We start from the raw sequence: 20,183 nt of genomic DNA, 5'->3' as shown, positions 1-20,183 counted from the left end.
GAATATTTCTCCCGGCGGACCGGCCGAAGAAAATAAATCGCGCGGCTCGCGCAATAAAATTGGTACCGTTACGAATAACACGCGCGTTATGCCCCGAGTTTTACGGACGCGCAGCGACTGGCGCTCGCGCGCTCGCGCGCCACAATTTACGAAGGTTACCGTATTATTGCAGCCTTCGCAATCTGCATTGTTGGCTCTCCGCTTTTAATACTCTTTATTGTCTCTTTTATAACCGGAATGACGCGCTTCTTTCAGCGCCGGATAAATTACACGCGGCATTGTACCTCTAATTTTAGAGGGAACGGGAAGGGATACACCTCTCGGACGCGCTCGTGTCGTTTCACGGGTTTCGCTCGAGATCCGTTTCCAGCTCCGTCCGTTCTCCGTTCGATTCCAGCTCGGTACGCGGCTATAAGCACCGCGCGGTCGCTGAATAAATAAACGCCGATGATCGATAACATTTTTCTTATATCGCGCTCGGTCGCGACCAATTCGCCGATTCCAGTGGCTGCGCGCGTTCGATTTCCCCGTCGAGCACGGCCGAGCGAACCGCGAGAAACCTTCCGTACCTTCCTCCGATGGAAATTACGCGGAACCGGCGTTCGCCTTTCGAAGCGGCGAGGGCCGCGAAGAGAAGGGCTCGCGTCCCTCCGCCCGGTGATCCGCTCCTCGCGAATTTTCCATTTTCTCGCGGCAGGGAACGCAAAGACTCGCGGAATTACGCAACGTCCGCGCGCGCAACGACGGTCGCTCGACGAGACAATATTGTGCAAAACATAACGTATTCAGCGTAAGCGTTAAGTAGCGTTAAGTGGGTCGAATTTACTCCGCGTCTTATTATTTCTACTTTATATGCCAGCGCGGCGGGCGCTCGGTGTGTGCGTGGCTCGCGAGACCCGTGCGTGTACCAAGCGTGCGTGCGCGGTAGGATGTGGCTTATTGCCGCGAATCTAGGTTATGTTATTCGCGACGCTCGGAAGTGTGGATCTCGAGACGCGTACGCGCGCGACCTTTCGTCCTTAGTCCTTTGTCCCGATCGAAGCACGAGCCGGCGGTAGCGATCGCGCGCCGCGTTCTCGCTCCGGCCACGGGGAACGATATTTCGGCGTTGGACCTCGCGAGACGCGTCGCGGAATTTCTCGCGATCGGGGACCACCGGTCCGGAGTAAATCACGCGAGCGACGAACGGCGAACGGCGAACGGCGAACGGCGTCGGTGGTCGCGAAAGATCGCTCGAGCGAGGGACCGAGCCAGCTAGCCGGCCAGACGGCCTGTTAGCTGTAGGTACTTATCCGCGTATAAAGCGGCACAGTGAAATCTGCATATAATATTGATGCAATTTGCCATTAGAATGGCGACGGCACGGTCTAGGATGTGGGCTCTATTCTGTATGCGGCGGCTGAATGGACCGGTTCAATTAGAGAATCATAAGTTGCCGTGATGGGGCCATCCTGCAGATATTACCTTCGTACGGCCCTGAACCGATGCGCATCGTTTTTATTATCGGCGTAGTTTCGGTCTCGGTGAAATACAATCGGCGATTATATAAACCGGAATAATCGATAGGTACGCTCGTTGGCGTAAAACTCAATTTTTATTAATTACGCCAAATTGAACGCATTTAAATTACATAATGCGAGCTTAACGTTTCCACGGACCTTAATCGTCGTTTTGCCGCCCTCTGCCCTCCCTCTCCCTCTCTCTCTCTCTCTCTCTCTCTCTCTCTCGCTCGGTTCGTTCCCGTTCTCTCCTCGCCCGATGCGATCCGCGGACCGGACAATGCAGGTGCACGCTCGGACGTGTAACGGATCGTTCTCCGAGGGCGGTGCGTGCCACGACGGAGAACGAGGTCTTTTCCTTTTCCTCTCGGCGCGTTTCCCCGTCCGGCCTCGTCCTTCGTCCGTCGTTGCGGCGTCGTCGCGGCGTCGACGCGCCTCGCGGAAAACGAAGAGTTCGCGACGCGCGATTCGAGCCGCGAGAAGATACGCGCGGAAAAGGAGGTGTGGTACTCTCTTCTTCTTCCTTCCGGTCCTTCGAGCCCTTCGCGGTCCGGAGGGCGAAGGAAATTCGGGTTCGAGAGGATCTCGATCTCGGTCGATCGCGATCGGTGGTCGGACGCGCGTCCCCGAGCGCGACGCGTGACACGTGACAGCCGACACGTGAGACGCGCGTGCGCGTGCGCGTGCGCGCGCGCGCGACGGGCCTTTATCCGTGTAGGCTACGATCGTACGATCCTAATAGGATTTATAATCGCGCGCGGAGACGCGAGTTTGTGCAACGCCGATGTTAGACGACCCACGTCGTGTCACGACGACTCGCATTATGCGGCATTATGCGCGCATTACGGTAATAATAACGACAGCGACGACGACAACGACGACCCCTACCACGGTAACGAATTTCATTATCACCTTCCCCCCTATCTCTCGCTCTCTCACTCTCTCTCTCTCTTTGGATGTTGGACTCTGTTGGATTCGGGGAGGCGCCCTCCGCGGACCTTTTCTTCGCGTCGGGTCTCCCTCCGCTCGCGGACTCGAGTCGAGCTCTCTCCTCCGGCGTCGTAGGAACGAAACTGGATCACCGGGAACCAGCCCGGACGTCGCGACGCCGTCGGTTCGAGGATCGCGTCGGCGCTGGCTTCCCGCGCCAACCACCGCGCACCGTTTTAATTACCATCGTTATCGCATTTGCAACTTTAACCTATTTAATAAGTCCCAATCGCGGTGTCGTTGGGTCGGACACACGAGCCGTCGCGGTGGCGGCAGCTGCTCGTAAACTGCGATTCGCCCGATCGGGCATCGGCCACCGAGCCGTGAGTCGCTTTCGCCTCGTCCCTCGCGCGGAAGAGGAACGCTCGAACGCGTCACTCCTCGAGAAACTGGTCCCGATCGGTTCGAGAGGATTCGTCGGGACGCGCGGACGTTATTCGTTTCCGCGCGTTCCGTTTTTCGGTAACGCGAGGACAGTATTCGCTGCGTCGACGCGCTCGGTTTCCGCTCGTCGATTTTGCCGAGTCGCGAAATTGCTCGAGAGCCGCGTTTCGATTTCGCGACGCGACGAAATCTAAGCGAGCGCGTTCTTCGATACGCTCGACGAATCGGTCGCGGAGAAAAAATACACGGGCGGAAGGAAAAGGGCGACGAAGCACGGGCGAGGGTTAAACCGCGAAACGAAACGTTTAAAAGCCGCGCGAAATCGATACGGCGCGAAGCAAAAGTCCGACGTTCCCATCCGGTCCCGTCATCCGTCACGAGTTTTCCAACGTTATTAGATCGCGGGTAATTTACGTCATAGACGCGTAAGGGGATCGTCGAAGCGACGAAAAAAATAGGGAAAGAAATACGCCCGGTCACCGACGCGTCCCGCCCTCGCTCCCGGCCCGTGGATATTTCATTATTCTTAACGAGTATGTTTTCGGAGCAAAAAGGACGGATAATTGATATTTTGATGCGCGAAATTTCGTCGAACCGGGCGACCGAATACGGTCCCGCGATCGATCCGTGCCCGACGTTCAAATCCAATTTCTTCCAATCGAACGTATTTTTGTGTTGCGAATAAATGTCTCGACGACTCGGTAAAAAGTTCACTTACCGAGCGTCCGACAGCAGACGGTTTCGCGCGAGCCAATTTTTCGTCCCGCGGAAAATTACGGATGCCGATACGTCCGAGGGAATCGGACGTCGATATCGTCGTCTTTCGAACTCACCGTGAACGAATCGAATCCCGCGAACCGATCCCGAGCGAGTTCGGCGTCGATTCTCCGCGAGCGTTCGATATCCGATCGGGAATCGTTGCGGCCCGAGTCACGTAGGAAAGAGATACCCGGGAACGCGCGTCCATCGACTTTCGAAACGCATCGGTAATTCGTCGCTTCGCATCGGCGATCACCGGGACGCTCGATTACTCGAATTAAACGAATTCGAATTCGAGGGAAATGTCGCGGAACCGTTGGAAAAAGTAAAATCGATATTATAAAAAAGAGACGTCCGCGGTGGAGGTCGGCAACGTTCTCGACGCATCGTTTTCGAATTTCGCGTAAAACGCGAGGCGACCGTTGGCCAACGGAATCCGTAATATTTCGTAGGAAAATCGCACACGAAGATAGCAACCCGCGATATTTACCCGCGGTCGGCCGAGCTCCCGCGTATCGAAACTTTCTTCCCTGTTTATCCGTTCCGACGCCGGAAGCGAGTTTTCTGTTTTCGAACGTTATCTCGGCGGGCAGCGTTCGCGAATCGAGACGAAATTATTTCGCGAGGAAAATATCCCGGCGTCGCGAGGTTTCTTCGATCGGTCGAATCGCTCGCGATCGCTACGAAACGGAAGATCGGGCGGTGAAACGTCGAGCAACGAGGCGAAAGTGGATCGCGAAAATTGGACCGTAGGAATCGCGGCGCGTTCCCGTTGTTCGCGCTCGCTAGGCGCCGAAGAAAGGGGAAGGATTTTCGACGCGCGAGCCCCCTTTCCCGGACACTTTGCTCCGCGGATAAAGCCGAGAGCCGAGAGCCGAGACTCGAGAGTCGAGAGTCGAGAGTCGAGAGCGCGGGGGGTCTCGGAAGCGGCGCTGAAACGTCCGACGACTAGCCGACGACGGCGAAAAGCGTCGTAGCCGCGTTTTTGTCCGGCGCGTCGCGCGGAACCGGTGGCCCGGTGCTGGGCTGCCGTTCCTCCTGAAAGTGCAGCGCCGACCGTTTCTAGCGAGCTAAGCAAACGAGGATGTCCCTGCATTCTTTACAGCGGACAGGCGCTTCTCGAGAGCGCCACTTTCCTCTCTCTCTCCCTTCTTCTGGCATCTTTACCCCTCTCCAGAGACGACACGTCCTCGCGTTTCGACTCGCGCTCGCGCAACGACGATCGCACCCGTATCTTCCTCGAGTCGCGTTTCGACCACTGGAACCCATTACCGGGACACGTTGGACGTTTTCGCTCGACTCCGCGGCGATATCGTTGCGCGAAACTCGCTCGTAAATACGGCCGCTCCTCGCCGAGCCGAGAAACGAATTTTCTCTTCGGTGCGCGCGGACGAAACGGGGAAGGTGGCGAAGAGGAACTTTCGAACGCGGTGGCGAAAGTTTCGCGCGAGCGTTTACGATTCGAGGGGAATTTACGGTCCCGTTCGGCTCGAAGCGGTAAACCGAGAACGAGGCGAAGAGAAAAAAAAGAAAAATGGCGGGAAGACGGTCGCGGACGGCGTCCACGGTCGTTGCCGGGATTCGCGCAACAAGTGCGATCGGATCGTCGTCGAAAGAGACGCGAGGAAGCTCGGAGCGAAGGTCCGCGTTTCGGTTCGAGGCGGCCGGACGAGAACGGGCCGAGAACGGTTCGAAATAGCGAGAAACCGAGAGGAGAGGGGAAAAAAAAAAAAAAGTAACGAGGAAAGAAACGGGGACGAGAGGTGCTCGCTCTTCCCCCGATATAAACGGTCGGCCGGACGTCGAGCGATCCGGGAACGAGACGGGAGAGCCCTCGTGGAATCGCTCGTAAGAACAATTTTCCGGCATTGTCGCGAGCGAAACAAAGTTTCAATTACGCTTCAACATCGCCCAGTTGCCTCTTTTTAGTTCGAGTCTCGAGACCTCCGCTCGTTCTCGGTGTCGCGTTCGCGAACCGAGCGGCAAACCCACCCTACCTCCTCCTCCTCCTCCGACCCTCGTCCCCGCGCCATTCTCGTTCCGACTTCTCGGGCTCGCCGGCAAGGCGGAACGAACGCGAAGAAAAGAGGCGAGGGCCAACGAGAGCGGAGGGAATCAAAGGGCCGAAAGAAAGCGGCAACCGCGAGGACAGCGGACGCGCGAAATAAACGCGGGTCTCGACGTTTTTCGAGCAGTTTATCGCGAGGAGAGCGCGCTCGCGGCTAAAGTCCCACGCGGACTTTGGCGTCGATTATATTCGCGGAATAACTTAACGGTCCCTTAGAAACCCGCTGAATGGCCCATTCGGTCGTTCGTCGAAGGTTCTCGAGCGTTGCGCAACAAAGACCGCGTACACCGCGGGCTCGCCGCTCGGTTCGCGAGGGTGCGGGCGAGCGGGCGGTTCTTTCGTCGCGCGGAACGGCCCGTGAATCGGAAGCGCTAAAAATCCCGTTCTCGAAGCGTTTTCCCTCGCGAGCGGAGCCGAGAGAGGAGCCGAGGGGAAAGAGGGACCGGGTCCGGGACTTTGTCGCTCCGACCGCAGCCGCGGAAGCGCTGGCTAGCTCGCTCGAGTCCGACTGCGCTCGCGAACAATCGCGGAACGTTATTACGAAAACAAGCGTAAAGTCGTTAACGGAGTGCCGGTAACTCCGTCGTCGCGAGAATTTCGCGTCTCGCGTAAACAATCCAGCAACGACCGCTCGCAACCGCCGCTACGGAGTATCGAATTTTCCTCGCGGCGAAGGTTCGTCGAGCCGTCGCCCGGAAACGGAAAACGGAGCTTCTCCCCTATCGGCGACGTCCCGACGGAGAGGTCCCGGGGCTCGAGGAACGGCTCTTCGATCGACTTTTCGAGATCGAGCGCGCAGCTACGCGAACCGTTCGATTTCGTCCAAGGGTGTACCGATCGCTCGAAAAGATTCGATCGTTCGTTTGGAAATTCGGGGATCGCACCGTGCGAATCCGTGGATCGAGTTCGGCGTACTCTCGGTGCTCGAGTTTCCGCGACGTAGTTCCCGACTCGTTCTCGTTCTCGTTCTCGTTCTCGTTCTCGTTCTCGTTCTCGTTCGCGCGTCGTCGAGAACGCAAACACCCCGACGAGAGGTTGCTCCGCGAACCGAACGACTTTCGCCCGGAGAGCGGGGCAACGAATTCCAGGAACGGTCGTTCGGCCGAAGGAAAAGAAATAACGGAGCATAAAGACGCGCGTAAAACGCTTTCGACCGGTTCGCGATAATCCGGCCGGCGAAACAATATCGTTTTTATTGTCCGTGTCTGGCCGCGATAATAATATTTATTTCCGTGGCGCGTTAATTTTTTCCGGAACGGCGCGCCGGCTCCGAGAACCGCCGACCGAGAGTCGGTCGGTGTATCGTTAATGAGCGAACAATGGTGGATCGCGGAGTCTTCCGAGAACGACGCCGAAGCGTTACACCGGTGGTTCTCGACGCCACCGGTGAGCCTCTTCGACCCTTTAACCGCTGGATCGTTTCGTTCGATGCTCTTTACCGCTCGCTCCTTCCCTGGAACCGATTCGCATTCCCCGCGGAAAAGTACGCGTCGCGCGGCGATCGAAAAGAACGAACGCGAAAGGGGCGAACGAGCAAGAGTCCGAGAAGAGGACGAAGGCGACGAAAGGGTGGACGATCGGAACCGAGCGAGAGGCGGACAAAGAAAGCCGCCTCCGCCACCGCCACCGACGTCGACGACGACGACGACGACGACGACGACGACGACGACGACGACGACGACAGGCTCGGGGTGAGATAGAAAAGGCGAAAGAGAACGCGCGTATTCCGGGCGTATATGCTTTCCTGGGTTTCCACGAGCGAAGAATATGACGGGCGGTGACGTCAGCCTGAATATTTGAAGGGGGCGAGACTTCAAAAGAACACGTGTTACGGTGCTAGGACGCCGTTTAAATAATGCAAAGTCAACTTACTCTCCTCTCGTCCCGGTATGCGCGTCTTTCTTTCTCCCGGTGTCTTTCATTGCCTTCTCCTTTCGCTCGGCGCGTCTTTCTCTCTCTTTCTCTCTCTTTCTCTCGCTCTCTTTTCGTCTCCGTCGTCGGCACCCACCCCCTTCGACGCGCTGCCGCCGCCGCTGCCGCCGCTGCCGCCGCTCGAGCGTTCGGTCGTTCCTTCTCCGTCGGTCGGTTCGCGTCTCTGTCCGAGCCAGTCTCGGTGTCCCTCTGGCACGGCCGCGTCGCGTCGCGTCGCGTCGCGGCGCGGTACGGCGCGGCGCGGCTCTCCCGCTCTTCCTCTTCCAACGCTCTCCGACGCTCGACTCGAGTCCGAACTTCGTAACGATCGATGTGCCACCCTACCGTATGTACCGAGCGCGATGAAACGTTAATGCAGCGAGGATCGCCCGTTCGTGCCAGGAATTTCGGATTTCCCTCCGACTCGCGAGCCCCCTTGCTCGTCCGTCGATCGCTCCGGCCGTCCGTGCTCGTTGCCGTTACGAATCGACGGAATCGAACCGGCTCGCTTTCTCTCGTTCGTTATTTTTCCGGTCGAGGAAAGATTTCGTCCCGTCGCGGGGACTCGGGTCGTCGAAAGGAGCCTCGAAATCGCAAAGACGGAGGATCTCGGAGCGGAGGAGAATTCGAGAGCGGATTCGCGGGTCACCGATCGCGCGTTCTCGATGCGAGCGGCGGAAAAAAGAACCGGCGAGGAAAAAGGAGAAAGGGAGGGAGAGAGAGAGAGAGTCGAGAAGAGGCGAGAATAGGCGAGAAGAGGCGAGAAGAGGCGAGAAGAGGCGAGAATACGCGAGAAGAGGCGGAAGAAGAAGGATCGGAAGGCGAAGCGGCGGGAAGCGTTCGGAGAAGGGGGTGGGAGTCAGCGAGAGGGAGAGAAGGTGGTGCCGGAGGAGGAGGAGATGGTGAATGAGCCGTGTGTGCAGTCGATGCGATGCACGTGCAGGTGCATCGAGAGTGGGGCGGCAGGAATTCGCGCTGTCGCACCCGCGCATTTACCCCACCCCCGCGTCGCAGGGCGCAGGATTATGGAACCACCCCTGTGTACGAGGCCCTCTGTTTTTAGTCCCGGTTTTTTTCACCGATTGGCCACCCGTCGTGCAGCCGGCGGTGCGCCGTTCGTGGACCGAATTCGCGTGGGCGTTCGTTCGTCGGCGCTCGAAACCATTCCGTTCGGTTCCCACGAGCGGACGATTTCCCAGCCAACGAGGAACCCGCGCCGCGTTCCTCGAGGTTGCCCGCGGGACGAAAGATGCGCGCGATTATCGATCACGCCGGCCCGGAAATCGTGCCGGCCGATATTAAACTTTTAAATTACACCATTTTTTCACCGACGCGCGACGCGTATTTCGCGATCGCGAGATCTCGTTAATTTCCCGCCGCTGGCGCGTCCTCGATATTAAACTTCGCATCGTCCTCGTCGTCGTGATCGTCGTCGTCGAAAAAATTCGACCGGATCGCGAGCGAATCCGCGGTGCGCTCGCAGCTCGTTCCGGTAAGAGGCGAGAAAACGAATCGAACGGGAGCCAAGGAGCGGTGGGGCGGTGGGGCGGCGCGGACGCGTCGAGAAAATCGCAAACGCTTTTCCTCCCGTGGGTCGGAGCTCGGCTCGCGTGCCACGCGACCGTGTCGACCGTGTAAGTTCGCGTACGTGGGCTTTACACGTGTACTTGCACGTTTTACGCGGTACGTGGTAAAGGCGCGTCAACGCCGCTACGACGCTTTACGCTCGACGACCGAATACATTAACCTCCTCCTCCCACTCGGTCGCTTCCTCTTTTTCTTGCCCTTGCTCTTGGTCCTCGTACACCTACTCGGGCTCCTGGCGTTCGCCACCGCCGGCTCGCCTCCCTCTTCCTTCCCCCATCGACCCCTCCTGCACCGTCTGGCTGTCTCTCGGCCGGAAAAAGAGCGGGCGAGCAACGTCCTTCCGACTCGTCGCTTCGAGGACGAGCTCCTCGGCTCGTCTCGCGGTTCTCGATCCTCCGTAAATTTTCCCGCTCGGTCGGTCTCGCGACCGAGGAGAGAGAAAAGATCGAGCTCGCGTTCGGGACGCTCGGACGCGCGACGAGTCTCGCGAGCTCTCGGCCGGCGGAAACGCGTTTCGAGGAATGTTTTTGCACGGAAGAAGTTTTAACGCAATTACGAGCGACTCCTGGCGCCTCCCCGGCCCTCGGTTTCGCACCCGCAGCCTCCCTCGCTACCCCTCGCTGCCCCTCGCTGCCCCTCGCTGCCCCTCGCTGCCACCGGCGTAACAGCGTGCCAGTCCGTTCCTCCGTCTCCTCCTTCCCGGCACCCTTCTCGCTCTTCTTACCACCCTCCGTTGCGCTATCCTCCTTCTTTCCGAACGGTCCTGCTCCCCCGGCCTGCAACTCGCCCGCGAACCTACTTTGCCCCGTACTTTATCTTTATCCGTTTTTCAGCCCCTCGCAGCCTCCCGCACCTCCCGCTCCTCCCGCTCCTCCCGCCCTCGACTCGCACTCGTCTTCCGCGTCTCTCGTTCTCTCGGGTTCTCTCGCGCCACCCTCCACCGCGCTTACCTTTGCTCGCCCGTCCGTCCCGTCCCGTCCCGTCCCGTTCCGTCCCGTCCCGCTCCGTCGACGCGCGCGTCATTCCGCATTATTTTCATTTTATCGTCGGCAATCTTGGTTAATGCAATACCCCCCGTCGCGTCGTCCGGGAACCCTGTTTTATTTTCTAGTTGAATATTCTATCGCGTTGCCGCCTCGTGGAAATCCCGGCGGCGGAAGGTGGAAGGCGGAGGGCGGAGGGCGGAGGGCGGAGGGTGGAGGGCGGAAGGCGGAAGGGAAAGGAGAGACGGGTGCGCGGTTTTTGTCTCGGCTGGCGGGTGCCGCGAATTCGAGTTTCGAGCGCGGTGAATTCCGCGCGCGCTCCATTCGAGCGATCTCCGTCGGAAATTTCAAACGGCGGGCGAGGAATTTCGCGGAGAGCCGCGTCGAAGCCGTATTCTTCAAAGGCGCGTCGTCGGCCGGCGCGAACACCTCCGCGCGCGAATCCCCATTGAAGAACGTTTCGACGGACGGTCGCCCGAGGGGGTAGCGCGAATCCGGCTTTAGAATTCTCAAAGCCGGCTGGCACCGCGCGACACAGTTTCGTAGGAGCGTCCGGAGTGCAGCCGCTGCCGTGCCGCCTTAATCGCGCATCGATCGAACGAACGCGACTTCGAAGGTACCTTGCCACCGCCGCCACCGCCACCGCCACCGCCACCGCCACCGCCACCGCCAACGCCGCGGTGCTACGCTCCCAAGTATCGCGCGCGCGGCCATTCCATCGACTTTGTTTCCGCGAGTCACCGCACCGCCGTCTATAGCACGGCCAAGACGTCGCTCGTATCGATCGCCGGATTAATTTGTAGTCCAGACAATGGGCCGCCATCTCGCCCGTTCCGACCGATACGATGGACGGAACGTTCGTTGGTTCGTTTCTTTCCTCGGTGCGGTCGTTCGGTTCGCACTCGGCCGAGCTACCTTTGCCCCGGCGGCTCGTTTCGCGGCTCGCGCGATCCAAACGAACGAAAACGACGGAACGCTTCCCGAAGCGTTTCTCGAGGGGGACGGCGCGACTTTCGCCTGCGCTCGACAGGTGCGGATTTTAAGGACCGACCGACCGACCGATCGACCGACCCGCCGTCCATCGATGGATCAAGCCACGCGTTTTCTCCTTCGAGACGCAATCTCGACGGTACAATGGAACATAGAATTTTTAACCGCCGGATAGGAATACGAAACGAGGCGCGAGACAATGGCTTTCTCGAGACCGATTTGCCCTTATCTCGACCCGGTATTTCCTACAGGTTGAACCAATCTCGCTTCCGCGAAGCGACTCGCTCGCGGCGCTAACTGTTTCCTTTTAATATCCGTACACTATTGTTCGCTCGACTTCCGAAATTGCTTCTTTCTGCCCGCTAATCTCCCCCTCGCGCGAGAATTATTTTTTCCTAAGAGGTAAATCGTTACCGCGGCCTCCCTCGGATCGCTCGGGAACGAGACTCGAGCGAATCGCGTTCGCCGCGAGTATCGCGACGTGAGTCATCGACGTAAATGAAATTATATTCTACCTCCTAATAGCAACGCTCGGCATTAACCGCGCCGCACCGCGCCGCACCGCTCCGTTCCGACAAACAAATTCGAGCGCGTGACTCAGACGGCGCGTACCGTGCGTAACCTACAGGGTGTTTCGTAATAGGCGATACGCTCCGCGGAGATAACGATCGCGGATGAAAGAGACGCCGCCCGTTCACCTCCGTAGGATCCGTGCCGCGGGAACCCGCTCGAGATATCGATACGTTTATCGAACTTTGCGCGCCCCGCGGAAAATCATCGCGTTCGCCACGGGGTATCGAACGACCGGGTTTACGGCGCGCGGAACCGTAAAAACCGAAACCCTTGCGACTTTGCGAGTTTTGCGTCGCGGCGCGTGCACCGAACGGAGAGGAAAGAGACGCGGAGGAGGTCGACGACGTCGAGATCGAAACCGCGGAAAGGGCGAGAAACCTCGACGACTCGCGCGCGCTCGTTACGCGCGATCGAGGAACGATTTTTTTTTTTTTTTCTCTCCTTTCTCGATTCGACGTCGCCGACGATGAAAACCCGAACGTACGGCAACGAACAGCGAGGGGTTTTATCGGCCGGCGGAGGAGGACGGACCGAACGGGAGAGACAGAGAGGAGCGGAGAGGGGGACGAAGGGAGAATGTAATCGAATATCCTAGAATTTAATTCTATCGGTTCGTCCCGCGCGTTCGACTTTCATATCGCGCTTTTTTGCGACAGTCGTTAAATCTAATTTATCGCGACACCCGTGCCGCGTTTCAGGGACGCGCACCCACGCCCGCGTCCGCGCCCGCGCCCGCGTTCGCGCTCGCGCCCGAAACGCGGAAGCCCCCCGTGTTTCCGCGAGCCGGAGTCGAAAGACCCGCGGCCGAAACGTTCTTTCACCGAGAGCGCGACAGCGAACGTTTCGCGTTACTCTCTGTTCCCGTGCATCGTTTGTTTCGATCCGCGAGCAATTTCGACTCGGTGCCCGAACGGGTTAAAAGCCTCGAATCCCCCGAAAAAAGGGAGCGGTCGAACGGTCGCGAGCCGGTTTCCCGTAGGAAAAACGAGGGGAAAAAAAAAAATGGAAAAAGAAAAGAGGGAAGAGGAAAAAAATGGGCCGGGCTGCGCGTCAAAAAGAAGGGCGATCGATCGATGATCGAGCGAAACCAGAAGCGAGCGGGAGTGTCGTTGGCGGTGGCGCGGGCAGAGATAACGACGAGAGGTTATAAATCTCCTTCCGGTCGGAATCGGGAGCGAAGCAATCTGCGGAATGGTCCGGTCATCCGTCCATCAAGTCACGCGTACCGCGACGTACGGTCTACGTATTAATATATCTGCGGCCCGCAGCGGAGATCCGCGCGCGCGAGCTCGCTTCGTTGTGTCGCGACGCGTCGCGTCGCGTATCGTCGAACGTATGGTGCGTGCACGCCACCGTACGGTGTACGCCGAGTTCTACGATGCGCGATGCGCGATGCACGGTGCACGGTGCACGATGCACGATGGACGATGCACGATGGACGATGGACGATGGACGATGGACGATGGACGATGGAGGACGGAGGACGGAGGATGCGCGCGGGAGGCGTCGTTCCCGGTTCGCCGCGGCCGATTCGGGCTCGCTCGGTCTCGCTCTCGGTATTTATGCGCGTTTCGATGGGAAAAGGCAGCGCCGCGCGACTCGGACGCGACGCAAGATAATTTCTGATTTACCGCGGCCTCGTCGGAGCTGTCGGCCGCCGTACATCGCGTACGGAGATTCCTCCCGTAGCGTTTTCAAAATGGAAACCGTCCCCGTCTCTCCGCCCTTTCGCGGGGGCTCTCGCTCGCGGTGGATTCGGCGACGCGTTCGTTTCCGAGGTAAACGAAACACCGTCTCGACCGAGCGCTGAAAAATTAACGACGAACGGGGAAAGCGAGGTTTTCCCTGGTCGGCTCGCGTCGGAAAAATCGCGAAACGATAAAGAGCGGTCGTCGGGGGGTGACCGATTCGGTCGTCGACCCAGGGACGCTCGGCTCGTTACATTATTACGAGAAACTCCTCGCGGGAATTTCCAGCCCGAGTTTGCGGCCGAGAATCGCGAACGAGCGTCTTTCCGGCGTCGTTCGGCTGAATGTTTCAGGGCCGTTTCGCGGACGTTGCCACTGGACGCGCTTGCATCTTTCAAGAATCGGGCAGCTTTCTTTCTCGATGCCCCTGACTCGCGCGCGCTACCGAGCACCCGCCTTTCCGCGAAAACGTCGAATCTCGATCCGCACCCGTTTCTTACCCTCTCGCGACGATCGATGAATCGTCGTTCCGAGACGCGTCGGGTTGTTCCATAAATAAACGTCGTTCGTTATCTGTCTTGTACAAACACGCGTATCTTGTTCGTATCGAAGCTGTTTACGAATTCTTCGGCGCGTGCCCTCGCCGGATCGTCTCGGCGATCGCAGCTGCGATTCGGTGCCCGAACCGTTCGGTATCGAACGAGGACCGAGAGGATCGCAGGGATCTCGGAGAGGATCGGAAAGAGATCGGTGAACGCGGGGAGGGGAGCGCGTCGACGAAAACGACGGTTAAACGAGCAAGGAAACCAAAAGCCGAAGCGGTCGAGCGCTCGAGCGGTCCGGTTGCCTCGCTCGGAATTATATTCCAAGTATTGCCATTATGCCGAGAGTTTCCTAGGAAGGCAATTTTCGAAATATTTAAAATACGCGGAATCACGGGCTCTGAGCCGTCCCTTGTTACAAAATAGTCCACGGCCGAGGGTGGCCACGTAACGCGCTTCGAAACCGAACGAGTCTCTCCCTCTCCGTCGTTCGAGGGCGACGGGGCGCGCTCGCAGGACGAAATTACGAGCGTCGGTAGCTAGCAATTTCTTCCGGCTCCGTCCTTGCGGGTTCGACCGCGAAGACGCGCGGCCGCCGCTCGTCTCGAATCTCGGCAAAAAGCTCCTCTACCTGGACCGTCTCGCGGCCGATAGCCGCGCTCGTACCCCGGAGCGCCGTCTTCGCGTGTACGCCGGATCGCGTGCGCGCGAATCGGTTGCGTGTGAGTCGCACCCGCGCCGAAACGACGGAAACGCTCGCGATCCGGTTGCGAACTTTCCGCTGGTCCCGGCCGAGTTCGGGCCGGGAACGATCTCGGTGGATTCGGGTGTCGCGACTCGAGATCCCAGCCGAGATAGACGGGGAGCCTCGATCGAAGGGCGGAGAGTTTCGGCACTCCGGTCTCCCGTGGGAGGGTTCGAGGAATCGAGCTTTTCAATTTTCCCGCGGCCGGTATCGCGACGAGGACCGCCCGTCGAAACGACGCTTCTGATATATCGCTTAGGCGGACCGTTGCGCCGCGTTCGTCAACGCGGAATCGATGGGAGGGCCCGTGCAGTCGAAGGTTCGCGCGCGCGAAAACGCAATCAAGACCGTACGGGAAAAACGCTAATTTAAACGAAACGAAGGAAATACGGAGTCGTATCCACCGTCTATCGGAACGAATGGCTCCCGTTCGGTTACCGGGATTCGCGATTCGCCGTTTCGCGCCTGTTCTCCGTTCCCCGTTCCTCCCGATACCGGCGTCCCCGAAACCGTAGAAGATCGCGTTCGACTATCGCCGATAGTCGAAAGACAATTTATATTTAAATCCCGTTTCATCCGAGCTCTTAATCCGAAGGAAATCCGCCTCTCGCGATGGAAGCGATCCTTTGCGGCGACTAAATCTTTAATAATCCATCCTCGAGCGGCGCGCTTCTCGCCGGGGAGTAGTTTTCGCGGGAGGGAGGGTGGTCCGCGCGATCGCCGTTATTACTTTTAGGTCGCGGACAAGTTTTCCACCCTCTCGTCCGCGAATCGGTCCTTTGACGAATTTTCGCGGTGCACCGTTCGCGCTACTCGAAATACCGGAATCAACGCACCTCCTGTTACGTTCGCCCGCATCAATTAGGCATTTTAATCGGAAAGGCCTCGCGCGCCGCTACCGCGGAATAGTTGCGATATACTAGCGTATTACGATACGAGCAGGCATGCCCGGAGAATTGGAACGTGGTTGCGTTAACATAATGGAATTCCGCGGAATGTTATGCCCATTATACGTAGCCGATTGCATCATCGGACCGATATATACTCGCGATAGAAAAATAATGCTCGGCCTCCGACGACCGGCTCGCTTCAATTTTCTAGATTGGCCGAGAAACGACGATACCTCGCAGCGTTCGTCGCGATTACCGAGGCTGCGTCCGATCGATCTCGAGCCGCTTCTCGACGGCTTTCGATTCGCGGACGGATCTTTCCACGCTACGGGGAAACCTACGAACGAAGTATTCGCGAGGATAGGTGCGCGTTGACCCGGCTCGGGCCCGGTGCGTCGACGGAGATCAATTTTTACGACAGCCGCGACCGCGATTGGGAAATACGCACCGTCTCGAGTTTCTCGGAACGAGATCTACGAGCTACGGAAGGAAAACGAGCGATTCTCCGTTTTTCCGCTCGGCCGTCCGTGCGGCGTGCTCGCGTTCCGAGGAATTCGGGTGACTCGCGTCGTTTACGACGGTATCAATTATTATCGTCGGGCGTCCGGAAACGCGGTTAACGGGCCTTTGGGTCGACGGACGGTGGAATTTGAACGGCTACGAATAGGTAGGTGGGCGATTCGTCGACGTCGGCGCGGTCGAACGCGAGCCGAACCCGCGGATCCGAAAACGCTCGAGAGGGTCGTCGATCCTCGATCCCGCTCGAAGAAGGTTTCGACCCGCGCTCGAACGCCGGACGCGGAACGCTGCTTGCGAAACGGAGCGCGGTCGGTAGCCGTTCGTTTAATAACTTGCGCCGGTGGCGGACGATAAATAATGCAGGAGACACCGTCGTCCCGATGTAATTAACGAGAACAGTCGATACCCGGTGTGTGTCACGTATGCGCCAACGAGCGCGTAGTCAATATTTGTCATTCGTTTTAACAAAAAGAACGTTACAAAACGGTCGGATGCTCCGCGTCCAAATATTGACCGTGCTCATTGACGTTCATTGATACTCTCAATTAGTGCACACCGTCGAAGCCGATCGTCGGGTAATTGGACCTCTCCGGCAAAGGCACGATGGACCCACCGCCGCCGCCGCCGCCGCCACCGCCGCCGTCACCGTCGACGCCGCCGCCGCCACCGCCGCCGCCGCTGGTCCGCGAGGTCTTCCGTTGGACGACGTTTCGCGTAAAAACGTTCAAACGAGCCGACCCAACCCTCCAATTAAAAACGCGTCGCCTTCCGCCGCGCCTTTGGTCGGACGGCGATCGTCCCGCACCGCCAAAGTCATTTTCCGCGAAATTGCGGCGCGTCGAGACGCCTCGACGACGTCCCGAACGTCCGCCAAACTTGCACGGGAAAAGAAAGCCGCGACGGATCTCGTTAATGGCGGGAGAACCTAATTATCGACTTTCGAAAACGGTTCCGGGCTACGGTAAATTTTTTTTTCCCTTCGTTTCCCTTTTCTTTGTTTTTCGTTTTTCGTCGGTTCGCTCGGGCTTCGAGGGAGCGTGGCCCGACGCTGTTCGTCGTTTCGTTTCTTTTGCCGGCGCCGGTGACGCCGCGGCGACTCCTCGACTCGATCGGGACGGTCCACTCGGCTCGGAGCGAGCTCCGAAACGAAGATTCCGCGCGCGCTTACGCGTCGCGGCGTTTACCGATGTCGGTTCGGATCTAGGTTCGGGCGATGTTTCGGTATCCGTCGGCTGACGGAACCGAGATCGTAAAAATCGACTCACCCTTTCCTCCTCGCGGATCATCTCGGCGATGCCGGGCTTGATCTCCAGATCGTCTCCGGGCGTCTGTTGTCCGACAGCTCCCTGTTGGTGGTGTTGTTGCTGCTGCTGCTGCTGCTGCTGTTGCTGTTGCTGTTGCTGCTGCTGCTGCTGTTGCTGAACGGCGAGCTGCTGACCGTGAGCGGTCAGGTGGTTGACGGAGCCGTGGGGACCGGAAGTCACGTGGCCGGGCACATGGTGTCCCGACACGGAGTGCGAGCTCTGCTGTCCCTGGGGTGGCGGTGGCGGGGGTGGTGGTAGCGGGAGCGAGACCGGAAGTTCCTGAAGGTTGATCTGCGGCGTGACGGAGACGTTGGGAGTGCCGGGCGATCCGAGGGATCTGGGCGTCGAGCTGCTGGTCAGCATGCCGTGAATGTCGGGGACGATCACGCCCGCCCCACCGGAGCTAGGGTCTTGATCGTCGGGAAGGCTTCCGGAGGCGAGACGATCGGGACTGCTACCGGGCGGCGATCTGTCCCCCGATATTCGACGCCGCTTCTTCTTGTGCATCGCCGCCGCGTTCGCCGCCACCTCCTCCAGGCTCGGCCTGGACGTCAACTCTTGCTCGCTGTTCACGTCCGCGAGACCGCGGATCTTGAGACTCTCCGCGACCTTGAGCAGCGGACCGATCTGCTCCTGCGACACGTTTATCTCGCCCTTGTACATGAACTCGACCGCGGCCTTCAACTCGGGCCACTTGATGTCCTTCATGATCACGATCGGGTGCTGGCAGGGATTGTCGAAGAAAAGGGCCTGAAAGTACGGGCTGCACGCCGAGAGGACCATTTTGTGCGCCTTTACGCTGTGCCCGTCGCAGGCCAGGGTCACGTCGACGAAACTCTCGCTCTGCAGAAGCTGATCGAACACGTTTGTCAGATTGGTCTGATAGTTGTTCCACCTGAGGCAAAATTGCTGGGGCGACCCAGCGCCGCTCTGTTGCGTCATCTTTTCGGCAAAATTCGCGTCTCGATCGTTTCTTCCTCTTCCTCTTCGTTCTTCCTCGTTCTCCTCCGCCTCCACCTCCTCCTCCTCCTCCTCCTCCTCCTCCTCTTCCTCCTCTTCCTCCTCCTCCTCCTCCTCTTCCTCTTCTTCCTTCTCCTCCTCTTCCTCCTCCTCCCCCTCCGCCACCTCCTCCTCCTCCTCCTCCTCCTTCTCCTCGTCGTCGTCCTCTTCCTCCTCTACCGCCGTCGCCGTCGCCGCCGCCGCCGCTGCCGCCGCCGCCGCCGCCGCCTCCGCCGCCTCCTTCACACCGGCGCGCTCCTTGACGCCTTCCTCCTCCTCCTCCGTTTCCTCTCTGCGCTCCGTTTCGATCGACGGAATGTTGGCGCGAGTACGTCGGCCCGTCGACGTGTGGTCGCTTCAGTGACCGGTCGCGACCGAATCAACAGCCAGGCCGCATCTGCAAAACATAGGTACACAGCCACGCGCGAACCTCGAAATACGCGCGAACTCGGCGCGCCTCCTCGTGGCAACGCGCGCCGATCCGTCAGACGCGCGCGACCTCGGGAATCCTTCTCCCGAGGACGTCGGGGCCGAGCATCCTCTGTCTCTTAGCCACCGTTCGCGAGCCTTTCGGTACTCGATGCGATGTTCGATTTCACCGAGCACCCCCCTGTCTCGCGAGGGAACCGAAATTCGACCGAGTCGGTTCTCCGATCACGGTCAGTGTCCCGAACTCATCCTTCCCGAGGAAGGACGCGCGACCGAACGCGATCGACCGGAGATCTCTGCCGCGCCGGTCGAGCGAGTGCACACGCGAGCGAGCGAGCGAGCGATCGCGCGCGATTTTCGAAATCGCGAGACGAGGCGACGCGAGTCGTCCTTTTCGCGAGGAACGCGACGGTGGTGTCCCGATCGGTCTCCCCGTGCTCCGTCCGCTTGTTCTCGAAGGAGGGCGGCGGGTTCGTCAGTCTCTGTTTCCGTGGTCGGCGATGAGAACGTGTCCCGCGCCTCGAGGAACGCGGACGCGGACGCGGGCTCGTGTGTCGGGGTTCGCGGCACCGATCGTATCGAGAATCACCATCGACACCAAACACCAGCACCAATCAGCACCAATCAGCACCAGAAGCGGGGAGCGCGGGCTCTCGGTAGCCCGATGGACGACCTCGGACGCGACGGGGAGAGAAGAACGCAACAACGTGCGCGTGGGTTACGTGGCGCGCGTGGACGCGCGCGTTCAACGGACCGATGGGGCGACGAACGACGCAGGACGCACGGCGAACGATCTGCACCCCGTGACGAGCGCGTCGCAACTGAGAGGCTCGCCGCGGCGCGGCGCGGCAACGGTTCGCTCGAACGGCTGTAGAGAGGCCGTGAGGCGGTCGAGCGCCGATATACCGTGTGCTCGCGGCGGTGCCAGCGTCGACTCGGAAGGGTCGCGGGCCGAGGGGGCTGAGGGCCGGGGGCCGCGGGCCGCGGACCGCGCGACGACCGACGGGGCGAGGGCCGGGGCGGGGGGGAGTGGGTGCGAGAGGACGAGAGGACGAGAGGACGAGAGGACGAGGGGCGGCGGCGGCGGCAACGGCGGGGGGACGAACGGCATGCGCGACGAAGACCGACGAACCGAGTCGCGAGGACGTCGGAGAGAGAGGGGAGGTTGCACGAGCGCGACTACGACTACGAGAGTACGAGTACGAGTACGAGTACGGGTAGGAGCGCGAGTGCGAGCGCGACCGCGCGTACGGGAGACGAAGCGAGACGCTCGAACGATAAGAGAGAGAGAGAGAGCCACCGACCGCGGCGATCGAGTGCGAC

General features: G+C 59.5%; 1 protein-coding gene and 1 long non-coding RNA gene across 10 annotated transcripts in view; both read right to left on the bottom strand.

The window, feature by feature from the left end:
• LOC143148472 (protein bric-a-brac 1) overlaps nucleotides 1–18,429 on the bottom strand; it is a 131,737-nt gene extending 113,308 nt beyond the window's left edge. For all 8 annotated transcript variants that reach the window (XM_076314833.1, XM_076314835.1, XM_076314834.1 and 5 more), the window contains exon 1: nucleotides 17,394–18,429. In XM_076314833.1, the coding sequence (XP_076170948.1) occupies nucleotides 17,394–18,374 (981 nt within the window). In that variant the 5' untranslated portion in view covers nucleotides 18,375–18,429. The remainder of the gene's footprint in view (nucleotides 1–17,393) is intronic.
• A 151-nt stretch (nucleotides 18,430–18,580) lies between these two features.
• LOC143148488 (uncharacterized) overlaps nucleotides 18,581–20,183 on the bottom strand; it is a 50,107-nt gene continuing 48,504 nt past the window's right edge. The window contains exon 3 of one of the 2 annotated variants that reach the window (XR_012992488.1): nucleotides 18,581–18,828. This is a non-coding gene — a long non-coding RNA (uncharacterized LOC143148488). The remainder of the gene's footprint in view (nucleotides 18,829–20,183) is intronic. The other variant, XR_012992489.1, reaches the window with a different exon arrangement.

This window comes from Ptiloglossa arizonensis, chromosome 6 (genome assembly GCF_051014685.1).
Source record: "Ptiloglossa arizonensis isolate GNS036 chromosome 6, iyPtiAriz1_principal, whole genome shotgun sequence".
Classification (NCBI taxonomy): Eukaryota; Metazoa; Arthropoda; class Insecta; order Hymenoptera; family Colletidae; genus Ptiloglossa; species Ptiloglossa arizonensis.
The sequence above is the reverse complement of the archived record's forward strand: the minus strand, read 5'-3'. Positions and strand labels throughout refer to the sequence as shown.